Source organism: Trichoderma asperellum, chromosome 6, assembly GCF_020647865.1.
Source record: "Trichoderma asperellum chromosome 6, complete sequence".
Taxonomy (NCBI): domain Eukaryota; kingdom Fungi; phylum Ascomycota; class Sordariomycetes; order Hypocreales; family Hypocreaceae; genus Trichoderma; species Trichoderma asperellum.
Genome location: NC_089420.1, coordinates 661,713 through 682,350, shown reverse-complemented (window position 1 = coordinate 682,350; position 20,638 = coordinate 661,713). Strand labels below are relative to the sequence as shown.

Genomic DNA, 20,638 nt, shown 5'->3' with positions numbered 1-20,638 from the left:
AAAAAAAAAAAAAAAAACTCTCTCTTTCTGGCTGTGAAGAAGCAATCATCATTATTAACTTCATTGACATGGATCATTATAGGGAAGGCTGGTAAAGACGATTTGCGACAAAATCGTTTTTGAAGTCCAAATGAACGAATCTTCAATTATAATTAAGTTCTATCATCTTTATAATAGCCGGCCACTATTATTCATGGGTATTTTCTCATATTCCTGCTTCCATATCTCAGTCGCCAAAAATCCACGTAACCTATCCTATATGTTTTAAATTTAAACGGGAAACCAAAACCCAAAAGAAAACCATCTACATATCTCATTTATATGTCTCTTGCATCCATACCACCGAACCTCGAATCGCCTCGTCGACATGTGCTCTTCGGATTCCGGGGCAGGCTCCTAAGCACACAGCCCTGGACACGAGCTTATGGACCAAGGTATCGAGATTTATCGTGATGTTGATATGCTCGGGAGTGCACATTGTCGCATTCTCCGGCGAAATACCTATTCCATCGACGTCCTAGAGAGAGGATGCAAATGCTGCTGTTGCATCACGCTGGTGATCGAAGATATTGTAGTCGTGGCTAATACCGAGCTCACCGGTATTTGAGCTGTCCAATGCATCATTGTTATAAGAAGCCTCATTTTGTATGCCATCTGTCTCATTTATATTAACGACTGTTGCAGATAGTTTGCTACCGGCAGGGATAGCTAGAGTCAGCAAGTCATCGTCCGGCGCCTCTTCTCGGATGAAAATTCCTCGCTGCTCGAGATACTCTTCTACGTCCAAAGGTTCGAGCCATTCTCCCTGGAGATCGGGCACTGCTGTAGAGATTACCGTTCGTGTGCATCCAAACTGTAGGCGCTGCATATGGGGTTGTGGCTTTCGTGGCACTAGAGTATGCGTCTGTCCTTCAATAAGCCGCATCATTTTAGGCAGATACCCTGCCTTAGCAGAGGAACGCTCCTGCTCTAGCTGTGCTTCAGTGCCGCCAATAGAGAGGTATTGCATGGCTCGCCTGAGGATATTGTCCTCGCTTTCGAACTGGAGAGGCAGAAGAAGAGCTGGGAGGATACGCAGGAAGGGCACTCTCGGAAGCTTGAGCCTATCTGCAGCGAGATTGAGGCACGCGTGTAAGATACGCTGAGAGATTGATGCACGCTTTGTAGGGAAACAAGAGTTGTCAGAGTTTACATGCGTAGGAATGCAGACGGCATCATCTTCGTAATCGTCGCTATCCATTGTCGCAAGGTGATCGCTCGCTGAATGTTCTGGTTCTGGCATTGCATCGGCCAGAGCATTCTTCGCAACAGAAATGATATTCGTGGCTGTCTCATGGAGCTGTAGTAGGAACTCTGCTGGCAAGTAATCCTGCTTGCCCAACAACATTTGGTGAAGCTTGATAAATTCGTCTAGCGTTCTATTAAGGGCGTTCTCCAGGGCATTGGCCTTGGCCTTTGCGGCTGTGAGCTCATTCGCTTTGCGGTTACGATACGATCTCTGGGCGAGCCGCATGCGGGACCGTGACTGAGAGAGAGAGCACAGGTTAGCTACTTTCTATATAAAAGGGCGAAAGATGGGGGCTCAGCGCTTAGATATCTGCCCACCGAGTTGTCATTTGGATCTGCAGGCAAACTGTCCTTCATGCGAGGACGCCCGGGTCGTCGTACTGAGGCATCGGTACCAGCCACTGCTCTAGGTTGCCCCATGTTACTGTTGCGCATGACTAGTGTAGTTAGATCCATCTCAACTCAATCTGTATGTTCCGCCTCGTAGAATTCGATAAGAGTTAATTTGTCGTTGACTTGGTAGTCAATGTGCCTAATTCGAGATACTGTTATCACGCTTGAGGTTGCTGAACATACTCCAAAGAGTAGTAAACAGATGACAAACAATTAATTTGTCTGAAAACCCCCCAGGCTCAATATATGGGGGGCAGTCAGACAAATTAATTCGTCCGACAACCGCTCATTCGCTCTGTCGGCCTGGCCCCACTCCACCTCCGCTACTCCGCAAGATCTTTGCAGACAAACCCGGAGCTGAGATCGGAGCTGAGCCGAAAAGGCCGTGATCTGGTGCTGTTTCATCAATCTGTATTGGGATAATTTGGCTGACTGGCTTGGGCTTTAAAAGGGGTTTGAAGCCATCGAGCAGTGGTGGATGCCGGACATAGCGGTATTTACAGGTTGTTTGTCATGTCTATGCAGGCTCAATGTTGGAGAGAGCTGCGGGTTTCGACGTCGAATGATGGCATTTCAACATGATGCTGCCAACAGTTTACGATGTGGAAACGAAGAATAACATATGTATATATAACTCATGAAGAAGTCCAAGTCTGCACTGAAATCACTTTTTAGCTTCTAACACCGACATTGAATCAAAAACGCCTTCAATCTAGTAATAAACTCTTAAATCGCAAATTATCTCCATATCAGAAGATGCCTGCTACCCTTACTCGCAAGCTAGGCAATTATGGCCCTGAAATACCCGCCATTGGCTTTGGCCTTATGGGTATCGGAATTGATTGCTATGGTGCAACTGGGTAAAGACGAACATACAAACAGAGGAGAAGACAAATAACAAGACATCTGCTAATGGAACATACTAGAGACGACGAAGAGAGATTCGCTGTGCTTGACCATGCGTGGGAGCAGGGCTGCACTCACTGGGACACTTCAGACGCATATGGAGACTCTGAGGATCTCATTGGCAAGTGGTTCAAACTGCACCCTGAGCGCCGTGCCGACATCTTTCTGGCCACCAAATTTGGCATCTCAGCAGAAGTACAGCCTGACGGTACCTACAAGGGGTCAATCGACAGCTCCCCCGAGTATGCCAAAGCGGCTTGTGAAAAGAGCTTGAAGCGTCTCGGAGTCGACTATATCGATCTTTACTATGCGCACCGCGTTGATGGAAAGACGCCAATTGAGAAGACCGTCCAGGCTTTGGTAGAGTTGAAGAAGTAACATCTCCCTTCGATCTGGCACTTGGCTTGCTGTATACATGTACTAATCGAGGCACGATAGCGAGGGCAAGATCAAGCACCTTGGCTTTTCCGAAATCTCTGGAGAAAGCTTGCGCCGGGCATGTGCCGTGCACCCCATTGCAGCTGTTCAGATCGAGTACAACCCGTGGGCATTGGAAACCGAGGGGCCTGTGTCAAAGCATCTCCTTAAAGCTTGCCGAGAGCTCGGCGTCGTCACCATCGCATATTCGCCCCTCGGCCGTGGAATGTTGACGGGACAGTATACTTCGACCGCCGAGCTTGAGGAGAAGGATTTCCGGAAGAACGTCGAGCACTTCAAGGGAGACAACATGCAGAAGAACCTGCAGCTGGTCAACAAGTTCAGGCAGGTTGCCGAGAAGAAGGGCTGCAGTCTCTCCCAGCTAGCCCTCGCCTGGCTCCTCGCGCAAGGCGACGACATCTTCCCCATCCCCGGCACAAAGAAGATTAAGTATCTCGACGACAACTGGGGCGCCCAGAAGGTGCGGTTGACGGCCGGGGAGGCTGGCGAGATCCGACAGCTGGTGGACCAACTTGGTGTTGCCGGGAGCCGCGATATTGCGTTTAACCAGTATGCTGACACGCCCGCTCTCTGAGAACTAGGCCCAGTAGCTCTCCAACTACGCGCGCTCTGATGCTACTGAGCTTCATTCGCAATATGCATTCGAAAGCGTGTTAGGCATAGTGGATTGGCAACGTGACTGGACACATGGGGTAGCTCGTATCGGCAGTTGTTATCAACGGCCCCTTGGCAGATAAAAAGGCATCCCTTTCTCTTCTAAATTTAGCCTTAGTCATATTTCATCAGAATTTATAACAGAAAAAAATGCCTCATCACAGTGGCGCAAAGGCTATAGGGCGACTTGTAGGTACCTTTTGTCTTATATATGCTGTGAGAGGTTGGCTGTGCAAACTATCGAACATCACGTCTCATTTTTTGGCGGCCATCAGACGATATGATGACGCACTAGGAGAACAGCAAGGCTGCTATTTGTCAATTGCAGGCTCGCTTCTGGCTGTTGGACCTCGAGTTATGCCGGTTTATTGTTGCTGTGCCGTGCCTTTCGCGTATCAATAAAATGCTCGCGCTGTTGCGTCGCATCCATCCGTTACAATGTCTTACCAAAGCTGTGTCGTAAATCATTTCTCCTCTCTCCTTTTTCCCCCTTTACGCGCCGTAGCTCTCGCAGCTCTCTCTCTCAATCTCTCTCTCTCCTACAATGATTCACTGAGATCCTATTTCTCGTCTCTAATCCGCTCCGATTTCACATGTGTGCCAATTACTATTCTGGGCCACATTCCTTAAACCGCGCAGGCTCTCATGTCCCAGCAACTTCCGATCGCCGAACTCGCATCGCCCCGCACGCGGAAATCGAGCAACTCCCCAGCCAAATAGGCTAAAGTAGCCAAAACGATCGTGTACCCGCTCCAAACATGTGCACCTTTTTCTGGTGCTATGTGCTCTGCCCATGCCCGTACGAGAAGGACTGCGCCTTAGCCATTAATCGGATAGTGTACTGGGCTGGTCTGTGGCGCCATAGGACGGGGAAGCGGGCCCCTGTTCCCAACTCTGGCACGGCTTGCGAGAGGCGTAAGGAGATGTACGGCCAAGATGCCGAGCCGTCGTGGGGGTGCTCGTTTCGGCGACTCATAGACTGGATGGCGGAGTTGACCTTTGTTATCGATTCGACGCCGTGCGCTGAGTGCAGCTACAAGTGTAAGGCTCGCTTTGATAAGAGAATGGAGGAGGAAAGACAGAGAAGAGAGGAAGGGAGGAGAGAGGAGACGATTTCATATGGCAGTGCAAGCAGATGAGGGGTGAAAGAGGCGGACCAACTGAGAGTAATGGCCCACGCTGGGGGACTACATGTAATATTATATTATCATTATGGCTACCTTGCCGGAGTATGAGATCCCTGTATCGTTTCGGGCATCTAAGCGGCTGAGTGGAATGGATGGGATTTGAACAGCAACTGGATTTGACTTGGTAACTCAATATCAGACTATCAAATGACTATAGCGAAATCCTCTTCATTGCCCTAACTTATACCAACGTAGGCCAAGAGACCCGGTACTGTGAGATCAGCAAACTGTAGATAAATAGTCTACCTTTATATCCCATAACTCCTAGCAGTAAACTCTGTGATAAATCTTCCAAAAAAAAAAAAAAGTGCACGATTTGCTATACCGTTCTTGTTATATGCTCAGTTTATGTCGCAAAGTCCTATCACATCCTTGTTCAAACTCGAGTCTATTACCGAGCGGCTTTTGCTCAGATGCTATATTTTCGCAGGTAAATGGCAATCTCTCTTAACATTTTAAACATTGTTCTTGTCATTAACTCTAGTACTTGTCTTGGCTAGCCACATTTCTATCTGAATCCGCTCACGTTCCTGCATTACTTCATATGTAAGGGAAAGACTTGATTATTATATCCGTTTCTTTCACAGAAGGCTACTATGTGCTGTATTAACAAGCATTGGCTGTGAGACGCCGCCAGTGTCTCAGAACAATTTAGTCCAGGCGACATTGCAGTAAGTTGGAAAGAACGTCTCTGTAAATATGAGTGCTCACAACAGCGTGTAATTCAGTGAAAGTCAATCGCTGATAAATGTTAGCGTCTCCAGATAAAACAACCTTTTGTTATCGAGTACTAGTTTCATGTGTCTAAGAAAAATTATAAGGAGGAGACTATAGTCACACAATGACTTTGAAGTGGATCTAAAATTATACCGCTCTACAATTTATCTTACAAGAAACAGGGCAATAAGATTCATCATACATAGTAGTTGAAAGAAGAGTACAAATGTACATTTTGAGGGGTTTATAGAATAGTCACTTGACAGAGTTCACAATAGAGTAGAGCATAGGTTTATATGATAATAACCTGAGATTGTAACTGCCAAAGACACGGAAAAAAGCATGGTTAACAGCGGCCTCGGGATGATCTTATTACCAAGAGCAATACACCTACTACTTCAACTCCGAAGTCCGCAACACTGCTCGAATCTGCGTACAGAGAGGCTCGGGGCTTGCCAAAACTGCTCTGCTGAAAATCTGTGGATATATTTATGAGGTGTCGCCTAGATCACCCACGATGTTGTTGCTGTGTCACATACTAGTCGACTGTGACGTTATTGCAGATTTTGAGATATAGTAGGAATTTCTATTTAACACAACCCGCTCATTCTGATTCCTAATCAAATGAAGCATATATTTAGACTAGTCGGCAGACATAGGTAAGGCTTATTTTTCCTTTTAGGATAACTTGCGCAGCTGTTGTAAGGCTGCCCCCTTGCATGCGCTAAAAACCCTGCTAGGTAGCGCTATCATTACCTTGGTTGCTTAGGAGCATATCAATCCCTCTTTGTGCATAGCCTAGCTTATTTATGGTTGACGCCTAGACGTTAGTTAACATGCAAGATTAAGTTGGTAAGAAACAGATCACAAGAAGGTTGAAGATCCGCAACTCCGTAAGCTAATTCACCCAATCCCTGCGTCACTATGCTTATTTCATACTAATCACATATCCGAATTCGATACATCAGACGGTTGTTTCGCCCATGAAGTTTAAGCTATAGCACTCCTTTGCCGCAAGTTGTTTGACAAACACATTAAGCATCATATTAAGTCCACTTACATCAACTAAACTAAAGATGGCAATCAAGCTGACAACTAGCGAACCAGCAAACCAAGACTCGGTTGAACTCGGTACCAAGTCGGTATAAGTTGAATCAAATCTGTCGCTTTCTTTTCTCTTCTCCTGTCTTGAAGATTCATCCACTCTTTATTGTCAATGTGATCCTTATTACCATCTTTCCTTTACAATGAAGAGCAATATCTTTATTATAGCTCCTCTTCTGAACCTAATCTGCTCCGCAGATTCCTCTACAGACTCCTTTGGTACTAAGGCTGAAGATATTTCTAGTGGCGACTGGGATTCTGCAATGCGTAGCGCAAATGCAACTGGGACGGTTAGTATCCCCGGATATAACATCAGAGAGAAGTATTTAGGAAAGAAAAGAGATAACTGGACGTTGTCGATTTCAGTTGCCAGTGACATATCGGCCGGAAATACTGCCGATAGTAAATTCGTTACTAGCACTCAGGTCGAGTGGAAAAGCCCTCAAGGCGTAATCTCTGGAGCAGATTCAGCGTGGTTCCTGTGCCGTAATGTTTACAGCAGCTTAAAGCTGAAACAATCTGGCGCTGGATCAACCAACAGAAGTTGTACGGGACTGCTCTCTGATGGATGTTTAAGTGCTCTTCAAAAGGCACTTGAGGCAGGCACGCAGTGCCAAAACAATACTCCGCCCTCTATTTTCGCAGATGAGCTCGAGCTAGGTGACGGAAAAGGATTTGGCTTGACATCTGGTTAGACTTGATCCTTCGATCCGGTCAATTCCTATGCTAATGATTGTCCAGCTTATCCTATGACTCAATCCAAATCCGTTGTGGTATTGAGGGTCCGACCGCGGAAACTTTACAGCTTACGATAACGCTATTCGACAAGTCTGGCTCGTGATGACTGGATTCGCCCAAGCGGGGAGTGATAATGCGCACCCACGAGGTTCTCCTGGTCAACCAGGAAGCGTCGCATGCATACAGGCAGAGGAAATCCAATCTAATAGCAGAAATTCCAAAAATACAGCCAATATTGCAATCTCATCACTGGTACAGGTTTTGATGGGTCTCAGTGTGGCAGTGAGCTTGTACTTGTAGTTGCGTCGGCTGTAACTTCTCTTGGACGTGGATGTTGGACGAAGGGTTTTACATTACATGTTATCTACACTTAAAAAGACCATTACATTTCACTAGACCTATAAAGAATAGAAAAGACAACACCATCGATTGTGTGCAGATGGAAGAAAAATGTAATGAATGATTTGGTGTTTTGTCCATAGTGCAACAAGTACTTGGACACTACTTCACCCTTTCGACGCATGAAATAGCAGTCTTTGACTTTTTAAAACTTTTTTACATAACTACCTTATTTTTAGTGTAAACTCCATAAATCCTATCACTGCTAAAGACGTATGTATCTCAGCTTCCCATTCATTTCAGACTAGTTGCCAACTACTAAGCTAGACTCATCTACACCATGGGATCGGACTCATGTATGACATCAAGCTGAGAAATACATTTGCATTTCGAGTCGAGTCTCTCAAAAAGAACTACCGAAGCCCGGAAATTTCTCCGGATAGACTGATAATGGGAGCAGTACCTCCCCGCAAAAGGCGGATAGTTATGCATGAAACACTCCGCAGCCTGCGGGGGATTAAGCCGAATAGGGTCAATCATTGCCTTTGTCAGTGGCATCTAAGGCTTAGTTTCCAAGCTACAGTAGCAGTGTTGGTAAGACCTCCAGAAGGCATTTTAGAAGCTTCTCCAAGAACGGCAAATGTCTGCGTTGGCCAACAGCATGCAGAATGATTGGCCCGCATAAGCATCTCAAATAGCCGTCGGCTCAATGTAACACTGTTGTTATAAAGCGTCATGGTAGCGAGGGGAGAATAGTTTCGATAATAGGTTGATTGCGAATAGAAACGACTGGCCTTTGGGATTTCTCAAAATGAAGGCTATTGTAGCAGCGCTGGCCATCGGCCAGACTGGTGCAGCAGCAAAAAAGTTCTGGAGTTCAAAGCCAGCCGACCCAGGAAATGTGCTGATGACAGGGTATACTATTGGTAATGGAAGACAAGGAGGTAAGGAGATTGGAAATAAATTGGTGGTTACAACTGGCTTATATTCGCGTAGGCTTACCCCTAGGAATACCTGGCGATGATTTATTGTGTCTCAATGATGATAGCGTATGGCGCGGTGGCCCATTTTCAAATTCGGTAAGATACACATATCATTTTTCTGGAAGAAGAGAGTAACGGCAATGAAGTTGCTAACGCTGCATATAATCAGAGCTATACAGGAGGAAACCCTTCCTCGTCGCTGGCTCATTTCTTGCCCGGAATCCAGGAGTTCATCTTTCAGAATGGAACAGGAGGTATATTTTCAGCGGCGTTGTGGAATAGGACAATTGATACTAATTGGCTTATTAGATGAATCCGCATTGTACGGTGGTTCGTCTGATTACGGCTCTTACGAAGCTCTCGCCAATCTTACAGTCTCGATTGCCGGAGTGACCAAGTACTCCAACTACAGGCGAACGCTGGATCTGGAGACGGCGTTGCATTCTTCAGAATTTACCGCAAATGGAGCCACATTTCAAACGTATGCGCTGCATCGTCTGAGCTCAGATCCCCAGTGCCCTTGCTAAACTACTCCTAGTGTTCAGTTCTGCACCTTTCCCGACCAAGTCTGTGTCTATCATGTCAACTCCAATAGGCCACTACCCGACATCACATTTGGCCTAGTTGACAATTATCGCACAAATCCGCCTTCAACTATTAAATGCTCTTCGAGCGGAATTTGGCTGAGCGGACGAACCGAAGCTGACGACGGCGAGGGACTGATTGGGATGAAAATCGATGCCCAGGCCGCTGCGCTCTCTTCCATTGGGCTAAAGGCAACATGCAATAGCAAAGGCCAGACGGTGCTTAGCACAAAGTCGGTCAAATCTGCCACCATTGTTGTGGCTTCAGGCACGGAATACGACGCAAAGAAGGGCAATGCTGCGAATAAGTATTCCTTCCGCGGAGCAGACCCGCATCCCGGTGTTGTGAAGACAATCAACGCAGTGTCTAAGAAGAGCTACAACACAATCCTTCAGAGACATGTCGCAGACCATGGCGAGTGGTTCAACAAGTTTACTTTAGATTTGCCGGATCCCAACAACTCTGCGGAAGTCGACTCAATGGAACTACTCACGAACTACTCAACGGATAAAGGTGACCCTTTTGTCGAAGGTCTTCTGATCGATTACGGAAAGTATATGTTTATTGCCTCATCCCGACCTGGATCACTGCCTCCGAATTTACAGGGCTCGTGGGCTCCTGATGGCAACCCGGCGTGGAGCTCGGACTACCATATCGATGTTAATGTGCAAATGTAGGTTGCTGGCCTATATAATGGCCTATATAAACCTCGCTGATGAATGCTTGGCTGACTATACATGCATACAGGAACCACTGGCTTGTCGAAAAGATGGGCCTAGGGGGTCTTACCGATCCTTTGTGGGATTTCATGACCTACACCTGGGTCCCTCGTGGGACAGAGACAGCCAGGCTGTGGTATAATGCCAGCGGCTGGGTGGCCTTTACGAATACCAATATTTTTGGCCATACAGCGTAAGCTACTAAACAAGCTCTAGGTTTTCTTTCCTTTTCTGTTCTTTTTCTGACACGTCATAGGCAAGAAAACGATGCAACCTGGTCGGATGTTGCACACGATATCGCTTGGATGAGTAAGTGCTTTGATAGCCACCACTATACTATGGGAAACACCGCTGATTAAGTCCTTTGACAGTGGCACACGTATGGGATCGCTATGACTATGGCCGCGATAAGAGCTGGTATGGCTCTGTTGGTTACCCTCTGATGAAAGGCGTAGCCAGCTTCTGGATGGATTTGCTTGTGCAGGACGACTACTTCAAGGATGGCACCTTGGTTGCGAATCCTTGTAATTCCCCAGAGCACGGCCCTACGGTAGGCTAAAGTCCAGATTCTTTGTGTATTGCTGGAGCAAAATTAACAAGCACTGCAGACCTTTGGATGTGCGCAGTTCCAACAGGTGATCTGGGAACTGTTTGACCACATCATCAAAGATTGGGATGCGTCCGGCGACAAGGATGAGAGCTTCTTGAAACGGCTTAAAGAGTCGTACAGCAAACTTGATCCAGGCGTCCGAGTTGGAAACTGGGGGCAAATTCAAGGTACCTTCCACGATTCTTGTCTCTCGATGCCAAATATGAAACTAATCGGCCATCTCAGAGTGGAAACTGGACATCGATGTCAAGAACGACACACATCGCCATCTCTCTCACCTATACGGCTTTTACCCTGGCTATGTCATTTCCGGCGTCCACGGTAGCAACAAGACGGTTATGGACGCAGTCGCTACCAGCCTGTACTCTCGTGGAAACGGCACAGACGACTCCAACACCGGCTGGGAAAAGGTGTGGAGAGGCGCGTGCTGGGGCCAGCTGGGCGTCACTGACGAAGCGTACAAAGAGCTCAAGTACACCATCGACATGAACTTTGCGGCGAACGGCCTTTCGGTGTATACAAGTGGCAGCTGGCCGTATGAAGTCGCTCTGCCGTTCCAGATTGATGCCAACTTTGGCCTTTCGGCAAATGCCCTGGCAATGCTGTACACGGATCTGCCGAAGAAATGGGGAGACAGTAGCATCCAGAAGGTGATTCTAGGCCCTGCTATTCCGGCAGCGTGGGCCGGTGGAAGCGTCAAGGGAGGAAGCCTGAGAGGAGGCGGCACGGTGGACTTTGGCTGGGACGATGCTGGAGTGGTGAACAAAGCCGTGCTGCATGGGAGGAGTCTGCCGATTGTTGTGGTGAATAAGAATGGCAAAGTGCTGGCAAGGCATTGATGCGTGTAACTAAATAGTGGAAGAAAGCTCAAAGGCAGAAGAAAATAGGCAATGCATTTGGTGGATCAAGCAGCAATAGCAGTCTTTTCTGTTGTGCAGACGCCGCATCAATGCAGAAGAAGCGTTGCTTGCGTGTGGAGATGGCTTCGTTCGCAGGTGGTGGATTGACTAGGCTTGCTAGGTGCTTTGTTTCCAGCGGGAATAACAGCGACACGTCGCTAGTGGCGAGTCCCAGCGAAGAAGCAGCGGCGCCTGTAGAAGCTTAATTTAGCCCCTGGCTCGCTGGCTGCGGGTGGCGATTTGGGCCAATGAATGACGCGGTTGGCATCAGAGGCGTCACACAGCGGCGCTTGCAGGGCCAACCAAGACACGCCGTGATGACGTGGTGGGCGGGAGTCGCATGTGATGGTTCTTTGGTCGGGGACTTATTTATGAATGATGGACCTGTTGAAAACGATGGTGCCGTATATTAACTCGTCTCTGCTCGCAGCCCGTGAAAGCACTCCTACCATCTAGCATTAGGCGTCAATATCGATGCTGCTGCTTCATCATAATCAACGGCCCCTTTAACAGCGCATGTTGCACGGCCACCCCGCCTAAATCAACCCCGCTGTCGCATGGCAGTGTGTCGCATCGCATCGCATTGCAGCTACCCAATCCATCCTCTCGTCCTATTATTACCCATCAACAGTCTTCATATACCTTCCTCCTCGTTGTCCCCTCTCTTTCATCTTATTGTTCAAAACATCCTCCGCCATCATGGCTTCTGGACACAATGTTCGCGCCAACTCCCATCTTCCTCTGCTCTCTCTTGGGAGCAGCTGTTCAGCCCCTCCATAGCTAACTCCAATTCACCAACAGGATCCAAAGCTGCTCTACTCCGTCACAGGCGTCAAGGCCTACCACCTCGCAAATGGCACCGAGCAGTCATTAACGCCATCAGGGCCGCAGACGTTGTCGCTGCTGATGGTGCCGACTTCTTCGGGCTTCGCAGACCCGGCAAGCACTGGAAACGGGAATGGAAACGGGGAGCAGGACTTCTACCTCCACCTGCATCTGCCGCCCGAGCTCGATCTTCCCATGCCAGCGACGACGCAAATCTACCACCAACCTCCCAGCAGCTACCTGATTCCACGGTGGGATCTCGGCCCCGGCAATGGCGCATTCACGCGCCTAGAATTCCCCGTCGTCGGCAGCAGGCCCAACGTCCAAGAGGATGTCGATACCTTTGAGACGATTCTTGCACAATGCACCGCATTCCTCGAGCGAGCGCCGGCCCCAGCTCCGCCCCCAGAAAAGCGCAGGCCCTCCGACGCTGCCAGGGCAAAGGCAAGAGAAGCTGGAAGAGACGATCCTCCCCCCTATAACCCTGCCAACTTCGACGAGGGCGAGGGATATGTCCGGGGCAGTCACAGCTCTCATTTGCCCGGGAGGATCGTCCTCATTGATGAAGAGGATGGCAGCGTCATGGGCGAGCTTAGTGACGGCTTCAATGTGGTCGAGGACGGTGGTGTTAAACCTGGATCCAAAGGTAAAAAGCGAATATTTTCCCAGTCATGGCCATGTACTCACCCATCTCATCACCAGAACCCGTCGAGATTATTCTCCCTGCCGATGGCAGCCACAACATCTCTGTTCAGCCCGCCTACGACTACATAGAAGACACTATCCACCCTGCCTACAGGACATCGACCATTGTCTCGTCAGCCACTAAAGCCTCGCGGCTCCTCATCACAACATCCGACTACGTTGCAAAGGCAATGCAGAACCAGGCCGACAACTTCACCAAGAGTACCAAGCCTGCTGCAAATCCCATGACGTTTGCCCCTACAACCCACGACCATATTCGTCGCATAAACCATTACTCTACCAGAGTCGCTACTCTTTCGGCTCAAACCATTGGTTCTATCAATCACTTTGCTCAAAACTTTGGCGCCGGCATGTCGAAGCGCAAAGATGGAAAGGCACGAGGCTACGATAAAGACGGCAACGTCATTGAGACGTATAAGCCAGGCGTGTTGAACAAGAGTCTAATGGCCTTTAACACCGTCGTCGATGGCATGGAGCATGCCGGAAAGACTTTGCTATCCGGCACAACATCCAGCATGTCTACAGTGGTTGGACACCGCTGGGGGCCGGAGGCAGGAGAGCTGTCCAGGCACCTGGGCGGCGGCTTCAAAAACGTCGGATTGGTGTACATCGATGTGACGGGAGTCTCCCGCCGCGCCATTCTCAAGAGCGTCGCGAAGGGTATGGTTGTCGGCAAGGTCAAGGGAGGAGGCCAAATTATTGTCGGCGACAGCAACGGAACTAACAACGTCGCGGTTGTCTCTGGAGGCAATGGCAGCGGCAGCGGCAGCGGCAGTGGCAATGGCAGTAGGAGTGCTAGTGGTAGTGGAAGTAGTTCGAGAAATGAATCTAGGAGCGGCAATGGGAAATCGAGCGCAGTACACGATACATATGGAGGCGGCGCAACAATTCCAGGGAGCAAAGAGGGCAACGGCAATGGGAAGAAGTCGGCGTGGTGATGGTATATAAGAGATTGTACATAAGAGGTGATCAGTTTGTATTGCTGCAGCTTGGAGATACCACCGATATGAGATACGACTCTGCCTAGTGCAATTTAAACAACATGAGCTTTCTAATTCAAAATAAAAGTAAATTTCACTGACGACGAGAATCCCCTAAACATGAAGTTTCTCTTTTCTTCTACCACAGTTATCCGTCTCCAAGTTCAGCTCGTTCAGCCAGAATAAGGTCACGTGCCCACGCGCGGTTCAACGATGACGGCACACGCTTCGTCCAGACTTCGAGCTTCACCGGAGCTTCGAGCTACAACCGCGTGGCTGAAGCGCCACATTTCTCTTCTGCAGGGCTTGATCGCTAACCGCCATGTCGAAAATACGAGTGTAGCGGTCTTGCATGGTCCATTTTCTATGCGCATTTCTCAAGATTCACCGCCCGCGAACCCAATTCGCTGCTCGAATGCTCGTCCACCCTGACCCCACCATCGCCTGTGTCCCACGATAGAACCGTCGAAAGCAATCAATGTGCCGATACGAGCTCCTAGGCGTCATCATCCTTATCGTCCATCGTATAAGCGACTCCCTCAAAGCTAGAAAAGCTGACAAGAAGTGCGTCTCTGCTCCTGACTCGCCATCGCAGCAGCCGTCAATCGCATAGTTCATAGCTCTGACGCCCTGATTTCGCAAAGCTCCAGATCTTTGCAGCCCGAGCCATGCTCCACGAAATCCTCCTCTCTCTCTCGGGGCATCCGTCGCCTCTCCTCCGAGCCGGAACTGCCGAATCGGGCCCGGTGTCCGGCGTCACGCCTTCGGAACGCCAGCTACTAGCCTCGGCGGCGCATCTCAGCGACATCCATATCAAGCTCATCAAATACGCTGGCCAGATTGCCGGTGCCCACCCGTCGCCGATATGTCGGGCCGTGGGTACAGCTATACAATCTATACATTTATCTGCTTTTCAGCGCAAGATATTAGAGGTGGAGGAGAGCATACTAAAGGAGGATCCTGAGCTGGTGGGCGAATATAATATTGTGCCTCTGACGGCCGTAATGGGAGAATTTACGCAATGGACAAGGCGATTCGAATGGCTCTGGGACATTGTTCAGTTTATGGCCACCAAGGATGAGAAAGGGAATGCCTGCTGTGGCTCACAAATCATGAACCGTCTAAGAACCGAGCTGCAAAGTGGCTACCGGGACGTCGAGGAGGCGGCTATGAGCTTAGTTAAGGTGGCCGAGACGGCATGGCTAAAACAGGTTTCGGCGTGGGTTCTTTATGGAAGACTTCCCAGCCTGGGAGGCGACGATTTCTTTATCCAGAAAGTAGATGGGACTGCCGAGGTATGAATTGTAACTCTTCTCCTACTGCATTTTCCCTCTTGTCCTTCTAACCTCTTAACAGTACATATATGAGCCAGAGCTACTGCCAGGATTCGTTACGCCTTCCACGGCAGCGTCAATGCTATTCATTGGAAAGTCTCTAAACCACACACGTGTCAGGGCCACGGTTGATTCAGGCATGGGCGGGCTGGATCACCTCTCTACAAAGCTACAAGAGCTAGCTAGTTTATCATTTCCCGTCAATGGCGCCACATTCTCAAGAACCATTGTCTCTATACGATTGTCGCTTTCACAAAACACCCTTCAAAAGATCTTACCCACAGCAAAGGTTATTGAAACGCTGCAGCTGCTTAGAGAATTCTTCCTGCTGGGCCGAGGAGAATTTGCTATGGCCTTGACACAAGAGGCCGACGACAAGATTCGAAATCGTTGGCGAAGAGCAGGCAATCTAGCTCACGAAAAGCAAGATGGCATAAGAAACTTGACCGTCAAAGACGGAGAGGTATCTGCCGTTCTAGCAAGGACTTGGGCTGTTCTGGTAGCCATGCAGCGCAATCAGGTAGAAGAAGACGAGTTGTTGGAGCTTGCAAGAGATTTGCTTCGGCTACATCTCACCAAGGCTACCTTGACGCCGCCCCTCGTCAGCCCAGGCCTCAATGCTGCAGAAGCCAAGATAATTGCTTCATCACCATTCCGAAATCTTCTATTTTCGGTCCCAGCGACTCTATCAATCCAACTCCCGTCCCCTCTTGACATGGTAATCTCACCATCCGACCTCCAGCTATACTCTTGCATCAACTCATACCTACTATCCATGCGTCGAGCTCACATTCGGCTTACTGATTTGTGGAAAATCACCTCTTTGAGACGCCATCATCCGGCCCCTCGAGGCGCAAACGAATACGCCGGCACCCTCCGAGAGCGGTGGTCAGCTCGTGCAGCGGCTCTCCGAAGCTCCTGGACAACTGCCAGCGCTGCCATCTTCTTTCTCGGCGAGACAGAAGCATACTTCCAGACGGAGATCGTAGAGGGCCTCTGGGAGGGCTTCCTCATCTGGCTCACCGGCAAAGAGAGACGCCGTGATGGCGGCCGTTCAGGCGCCGCAACTCCAGCCGCGCACTCTGCCAAGCACAGCATAGCCACGACATCAGATTGGAGGCCTGGGTCTTCCAGCAATGCCACAAACCCCAACGATGTCTCTAAACTCCTCTCGCGGCCAGCTCCCGATCCGCAAACTCTCGTTACCGCCCACTCCTTGTACCTGCGAACACTCGTCCATCGCCTCCTGCTTACACAGCCCACCTTCACCAGCCTCCTATACACCCTCCTCAATCACATCGACCACCTCGTCACGCACATCCAAAGACTCCACTCTATCTTTACCTCCATCGACCTGGAAGCCGATGCCGGTGTCCTCGACTCCTCCACCGATCTTGACCACGAAGAGCGGCAGATTATGACCCTCATTCGTGGCGTAGAGGGCAAGATTCGGCAGGGCATAGAGGACGTCGTCGGCGCGCTACGGGGACTCGAAGGCGATGTTGAATTTCTCGCGCGGTGGGAGGGCCTTGATGGGACGGTAGATGGGCACGAGGAGTATGGAGATGGGGAGATGTATATTCCGGCAAGGGTGGGAGGGATTAATCGTCTCTTGATGAAGCTGGACTTTGGCACGTGGATTAATACGCAGGGAGAGTATTAGTAGGTTGACTATAATGATGGTTGGCGTTATATGTAATTGGCGTTGAAATAAACTTTGGCCTTGTCTTATGTTTCTATATAATAGCAATTTTTCGTAATGGGAATGTAATAAATATCACTTGCAAGAGAAAGAAGAGAGCCACTTGTAAATCGGAATCCAATGTTTTCATTCTCAATTTAGGCATTCCAAAAAGCCAAAAGTTCCTAACCCAAATCTATCTATATGTAATTCCAACCTGTCTATATACTTATTTCCAATATCCCACGTTGTCATATCGTGTCGTGTCCATAATATCCCCTCATGACCATTTAACGCATCAATCTTTTTGGCGCTATCAAAAACCCCAAAGGTTGTGATTAGAAGAAGAAAGAGAAGAAGAAAAGTGGAAAAAAGAGGTCCCAGGCGCCAATATATATGTGTATGTATATGTATCCGTTATATAAACCCTTTCCCATGCATGTATGCCAAATCCCAAATTTTTTTTATTCGCTCATCATGAAGGTTGTGCTTCAGTAAAAAAAGAAGAAAAAGGAAAAGGAAAAAAACAGAAAATTCAGTCCAAAACAGAAAAATTGCAGACGCTCGCTTATGTAAAATTTCGTAAAAAATCCTCTTTATCTTTCTGGCCGTATAATTCATATGATCTTCATAACAAAGGAAATAATAGAACAAAGGAAAAGTTAAATGAGTGTAAGTGTAGAGATCGAATAACGAGATTCGTTTCCTCGAGTATTCTTAAATTTTTCGTCATTGTTCAAGTTGCGGTGCTGTGTTTGTGTTTCATGCTGTTTTTGTTTTTTTTAATGTCTGGTAAGTTGTGTAAGTTGTCTTCTTTTTTTTTTCTTTTTTTTTTAAAAAAAAAAGGATGCAACGTTTTCTGTGTCTCGGGTGCATTATATATGAAAAATCTGTCGATATCGTTCTGCCATAAAAGCAGTTTAGTAAGCGAGCACAGTATGTCCTCTGAGTCGCAGGGGGCTGAATGTCTGGGCCTTGTTCAGAAGCCCGTGTACAAGCGTCTTCGTTCGGGGCTGAGACACTGAAACGGTGTGATTGTTAACAACTGTAGTGGCGTTTCCAACAGCGGCAGTGGCTGTCGTAGTAGCACCGGGTGCGGTGTGGGGCCGAGCTGGCGTGACAGGGCGGCTGTAAGTACCGGCCTTTTTCGCTGGCGGCCAGCGGCTAAGGATGGAGTCATCGACGAGTGCCATGAGACCAGTAGCAATGATAACACTAGGGCCCATGTTAGAAGCTGCTTCACAAAAGGGAAAATAAGCAGGAAGAAAGGAGAGGGGAGAGACCTACTCAGCTACGTCAGTCAAGGCTTCGATGATAGACTTGTCGTTGATCCACATGTAGCACTGGGGAATCCAGTTGCCTGCAGCCTGATCAGCCTCGACCTGGGTCGGGCTGCGGCCTTCAGGCAGAATAACCGCTACCGGCTCAACCTCCTTATCGCGCAGCAAATGGAAAGCAGTGTTGCCAAGAGCCTTATCCATCACTCGGCGCCAGGCGTAGTTGTGCCCCCACCATTGAAAGTCATATTGCTTGCCTAGGCGACGCACGATATCCACGCGAGCGTAGTTGCTAAACTCAAGCTTGAGAGTGTTGAGCGGGATGGGTCGTGCTGAAGGGAGCTTGGGCTCATCAGAGTCGGAGTTTACTGCTTCATCGGAGTAGATGGAGCCACCGCAGCCCCAGGAGGTGTTGTTGCTGCCAAACGAAGGACGACGAGGGTCCGGAGTTGTAGACAAGGCAGCGGCCTTTTCCGTAGAGGCACCGCTAGATCGTCGAAAAGAGGTCTTTACCGAGCGCAAAGCACTGGTGACGGATCGTGAGAGAGAAGAGGAGGACGATGTTGTTGCGCGCTCAAGGCGAGGGTTGGCGCCCTTGGAGTTGCATACTTCGCGGCCGGAGTCGCGGCAGTACCGCCTCAGCGAAAATTCTCGCTTGGCGAGATCATGCATGCGCAGGTGGAAGAGCTGGATGGCGACGGCGCGGCGACGGCGCGATGACAGATCCGGTACAATAGCATCGACACGGAGATTCATGTTACCATCGGCAGTTCGGTCGTCATGTCGAATGGACAAGCGATCCATTGATGGAAAGAGACGCGCAAAAGTTTCTGGGTCTGATGATCGGACAGAGATCTCAGGAACAGGCATACAGTTGTATGGCGGCAGCGTGGAAGGAGGAATGCCCGGTGATGCAGCAGAATCTTCTTCGTCCTTGTGGTCATTGTCGGAGTCGTTGTGAGACTCTGATGACTTGTCGTCTGAGTAGGCAGAGTCGTATGTGTTGACCGACGAAGAAGAGTTCGAGCCAGTGTCTACCATGGATGGAGGAAGGTCCTCCCAAGTATCGCGCTCCCACGTATCCCTTGATAAGTGATGGGAGTCATAGTAGGACCCCGATACATAGCTGGAGGTCTGGTCGTACTGACGACTCGATGCATAGTAACGGCTTGAAGCTGCTGTTGAATTCCTGCTGCGGGCCATGCTGGAAGCTGTGGTCCTGCTAGCCCTTGAGGCTGCGCGAGCCTGTCTCCTTGTAGGGACGGCCATTGGGGATGCGCTGCGCGATAAAAAAAAATTTAGAGTAGTTGGAAGGTTTTGAAGGGTATTACTCTGATATAACGTTTGCGATGATGACTGATGTTGATGCTGTAGTAGCAATTGTGTTTGTATGGGAAGTGGTAATTGGTGTAATCGGTGTAAGTGGCTTTGGTCTTGGTGCGTTATTGATGTGCCCTCTTTGGTGAGAGTAGATGTCGGTTTATATGAAAAGACGCCGAAATGGCAAATGTAACATTTATCCAATCAAGCAATTGTGCACATAATCTGCAAGCTCTATCGAGTTTCCGGAATGTGGACGACAAGGGACGTCATTAAGGCAGAACGCGTGCGTTTTGGTAGAGCGCAAGTGCTTTCTCATCAAGCTATGAAGTCGAGAGTCTTCCAAGAGTAAGACCATGATCGCACCCGTGGTGTGATATATGTGTGAATGCCAGACCCCCTCCGTTATGTCATCTCACCTTCCGATGCGCCAGTCACTCTTGCATTCTAGCGGATCTATTAGGCGGCAAGCCACTCTCGAGTCTTTACTGTGTTCGGCATGCAGGCCTTGGGCCAAAGAGAGATACAGCAGGCATGCAAGCACGTAGGGAGAGCGTGAGCAGGAAGAAACATGGAGATGGCTAATGGGGGACAGGGGGGCGTGTGAACCGGGACGAATGGCAGGCCCGCCAGTGGCTGTGTAAGGCGAATAGGAACGACTCAACAGCTAACCAGCCCGATACCGACTTGCTGGCAAATACGGGGGAGTACGTGCTTGGCCAAGCACCAGCAAGGAGAATGGCAAAATTTTCACTCCAAGCAGAGCTCCCAATTCGCCCTGGTCAGTGGGCGGCGGCCCAAGGCAAGGCCTGGGCTGGGCAAAGAAGGAGAACGCCAGCGCAATGGGCCGCAGCCGCAGACTCGACAGCCGCGTGTTCAATGGCGGACCCTGGCTCACGCATGTCGATGGATCCCCTCCTCTGCTCTATCGACTCTGTGTCTGCTCGTCTTCCGCCA

General features: G+C 49.2%; 7 protein-coding genes across 7 annotated transcripts; 5 read left to right on the top strand and 2 right to left on the bottom strand.

Moving 5' to 3' along the window:
• Positions 1-124: 124 nt before the first annotated feature.
• On the bottom strand, positions 125-1,865 carry TrAFT101_009680 (uncharacterized protein). Its single transcript, XM_024900053.2, has 2 exons — positions 1,606-1,865; positions 125-1,525 (listed from the first exon to the last, which is right to left on the bottom strand). The coding sequence occupies exons 1-2, from the start codon at positions 1,741-1,743 to the stop codon at positions 518-520; spliced, it is 1,146 nt and encodes a 381-aa protein (XP_024761386.2). The 5' UTR covers positions 1,744-1,865; the 3' UTR covers positions 125-517.
• Positions 1,866-2,436: 571 nt separating this feature from the next.
• Positions 2,437-3,598, top strand: TrAFT101_009679 (uncharacterized protein; the record flags this gene model as incomplete). Its single annotated transcript, XM_024909783.2, has 3 exons — positions 2,437-2,540; positions 2,607-2,960; positions 3,025-3,598. 3 exons carry the CDS (start codon positions 2,437-2,439, stop codon positions 3,596-3,598), a joined length of 1,032 nt encoding a protein of 343 aa, XP_024761387.2.
• An 838-nt stretch (positions 3,599-4,436) lies between these two features.
• On the top strand, positions 4,437-4,817 carry TrAFT101_009678 (uncharacterized protein; the record flags this gene model as incomplete). The annotated part of the gene is made up of 1 exon (XM_024900104.2): positions 4,437-4,817. The coding sequence occupies one exon, from the start codon at positions 4,437-4,439 to the stop codon at positions 4,815-4,817; it is 381 nt and encodes a 126-aa protein (XP_024761388.2).
• Positions 4,818-8,545: 3,728 nt separating this feature from the next.
• Positions 8,546-11,587, top strand: TrAFT101_009677 (uncharacterized protein). Its single transcript, XM_024901901.2, has 10 exons — positions 8,546-8,707; positions 8,760-8,842; positions 8,916-9,000; positions 9,056-9,227; positions 9,285-10,004; positions 10,079-10,243; positions 10,307-10,359; positions 10,422-10,600; positions 10,659-10,827; positions 10,886-11,587. The coding sequence occupies exons 1-10, from the start codon at positions 8,575-8,577 to the stop codon at positions 11,497-11,499; spliced, it is 2,373 nt and encodes a 790-aa protein (XP_024761390.2). The 5' UTR covers positions 8,546-8,574; the 3' UTR covers positions 11,500-11,587.
• Positions 11,588-11,979: 392 nt separating this feature from the next.
• On the top strand, positions 11,980-14,173 carry TrAFT101_009676 (uncharacterized protein). Its single transcript, XM_024908088.2, has 3 exons — positions 11,980-12,276; positions 12,361-13,030; positions 13,087-14,173. The coding sequence occupies exons 1-3, from the start codon at positions 12,259-12,261 to the stop codon at positions 14,025-14,027; spliced, it is 1,629 nt and encodes a 542-aa protein (XP_024761391.1). The 5' UTR covers positions 11,980-12,258; the 3' UTR covers positions 14,028-14,173.
• Positions 14,174-14,327: 154 nt separating this feature from the next.
• Positions 14,328-17,191, top strand: TrAFT101_009675 (uncharacterized protein). Its single transcript, XM_024900114.2, has 3 exons — positions 14,328-14,633; positions 14,720-15,364; positions 15,426-17,191. The coding sequence occupies exons 2-3, from the start codon at positions 14,738-14,740 to the stop codon at positions 17,064-17,066; spliced, it is 2,268 nt and encodes a 755-aa protein (XP_024761392.1). The 5' UTR covers positions 14,328-14,633; positions 14,720-14,737; the 3' UTR covers positions 17,067-17,191.
• An 813-nt stretch (positions 17,192-18,004) lies between these two features.
• TrAFT101_009674 (uncharacterized protein) lies at positions 18,005-19,630 on the bottom strand (the record flags this gene model as incomplete). Its single annotated transcript, XM_024900120.2, has 2 exons — positions 18,005-18,299; positions 18,372-19,630. 2 exons carry the CDS (start codon positions 19,628-19,630, stop codon positions 18,005-18,007), a joined length of 1,554 nt encoding a protein of 517 aa, XP_024761393.2.
• Between the last annotated feature and the right edge of the window lie 1,008 nt (positions 19,631-20,638).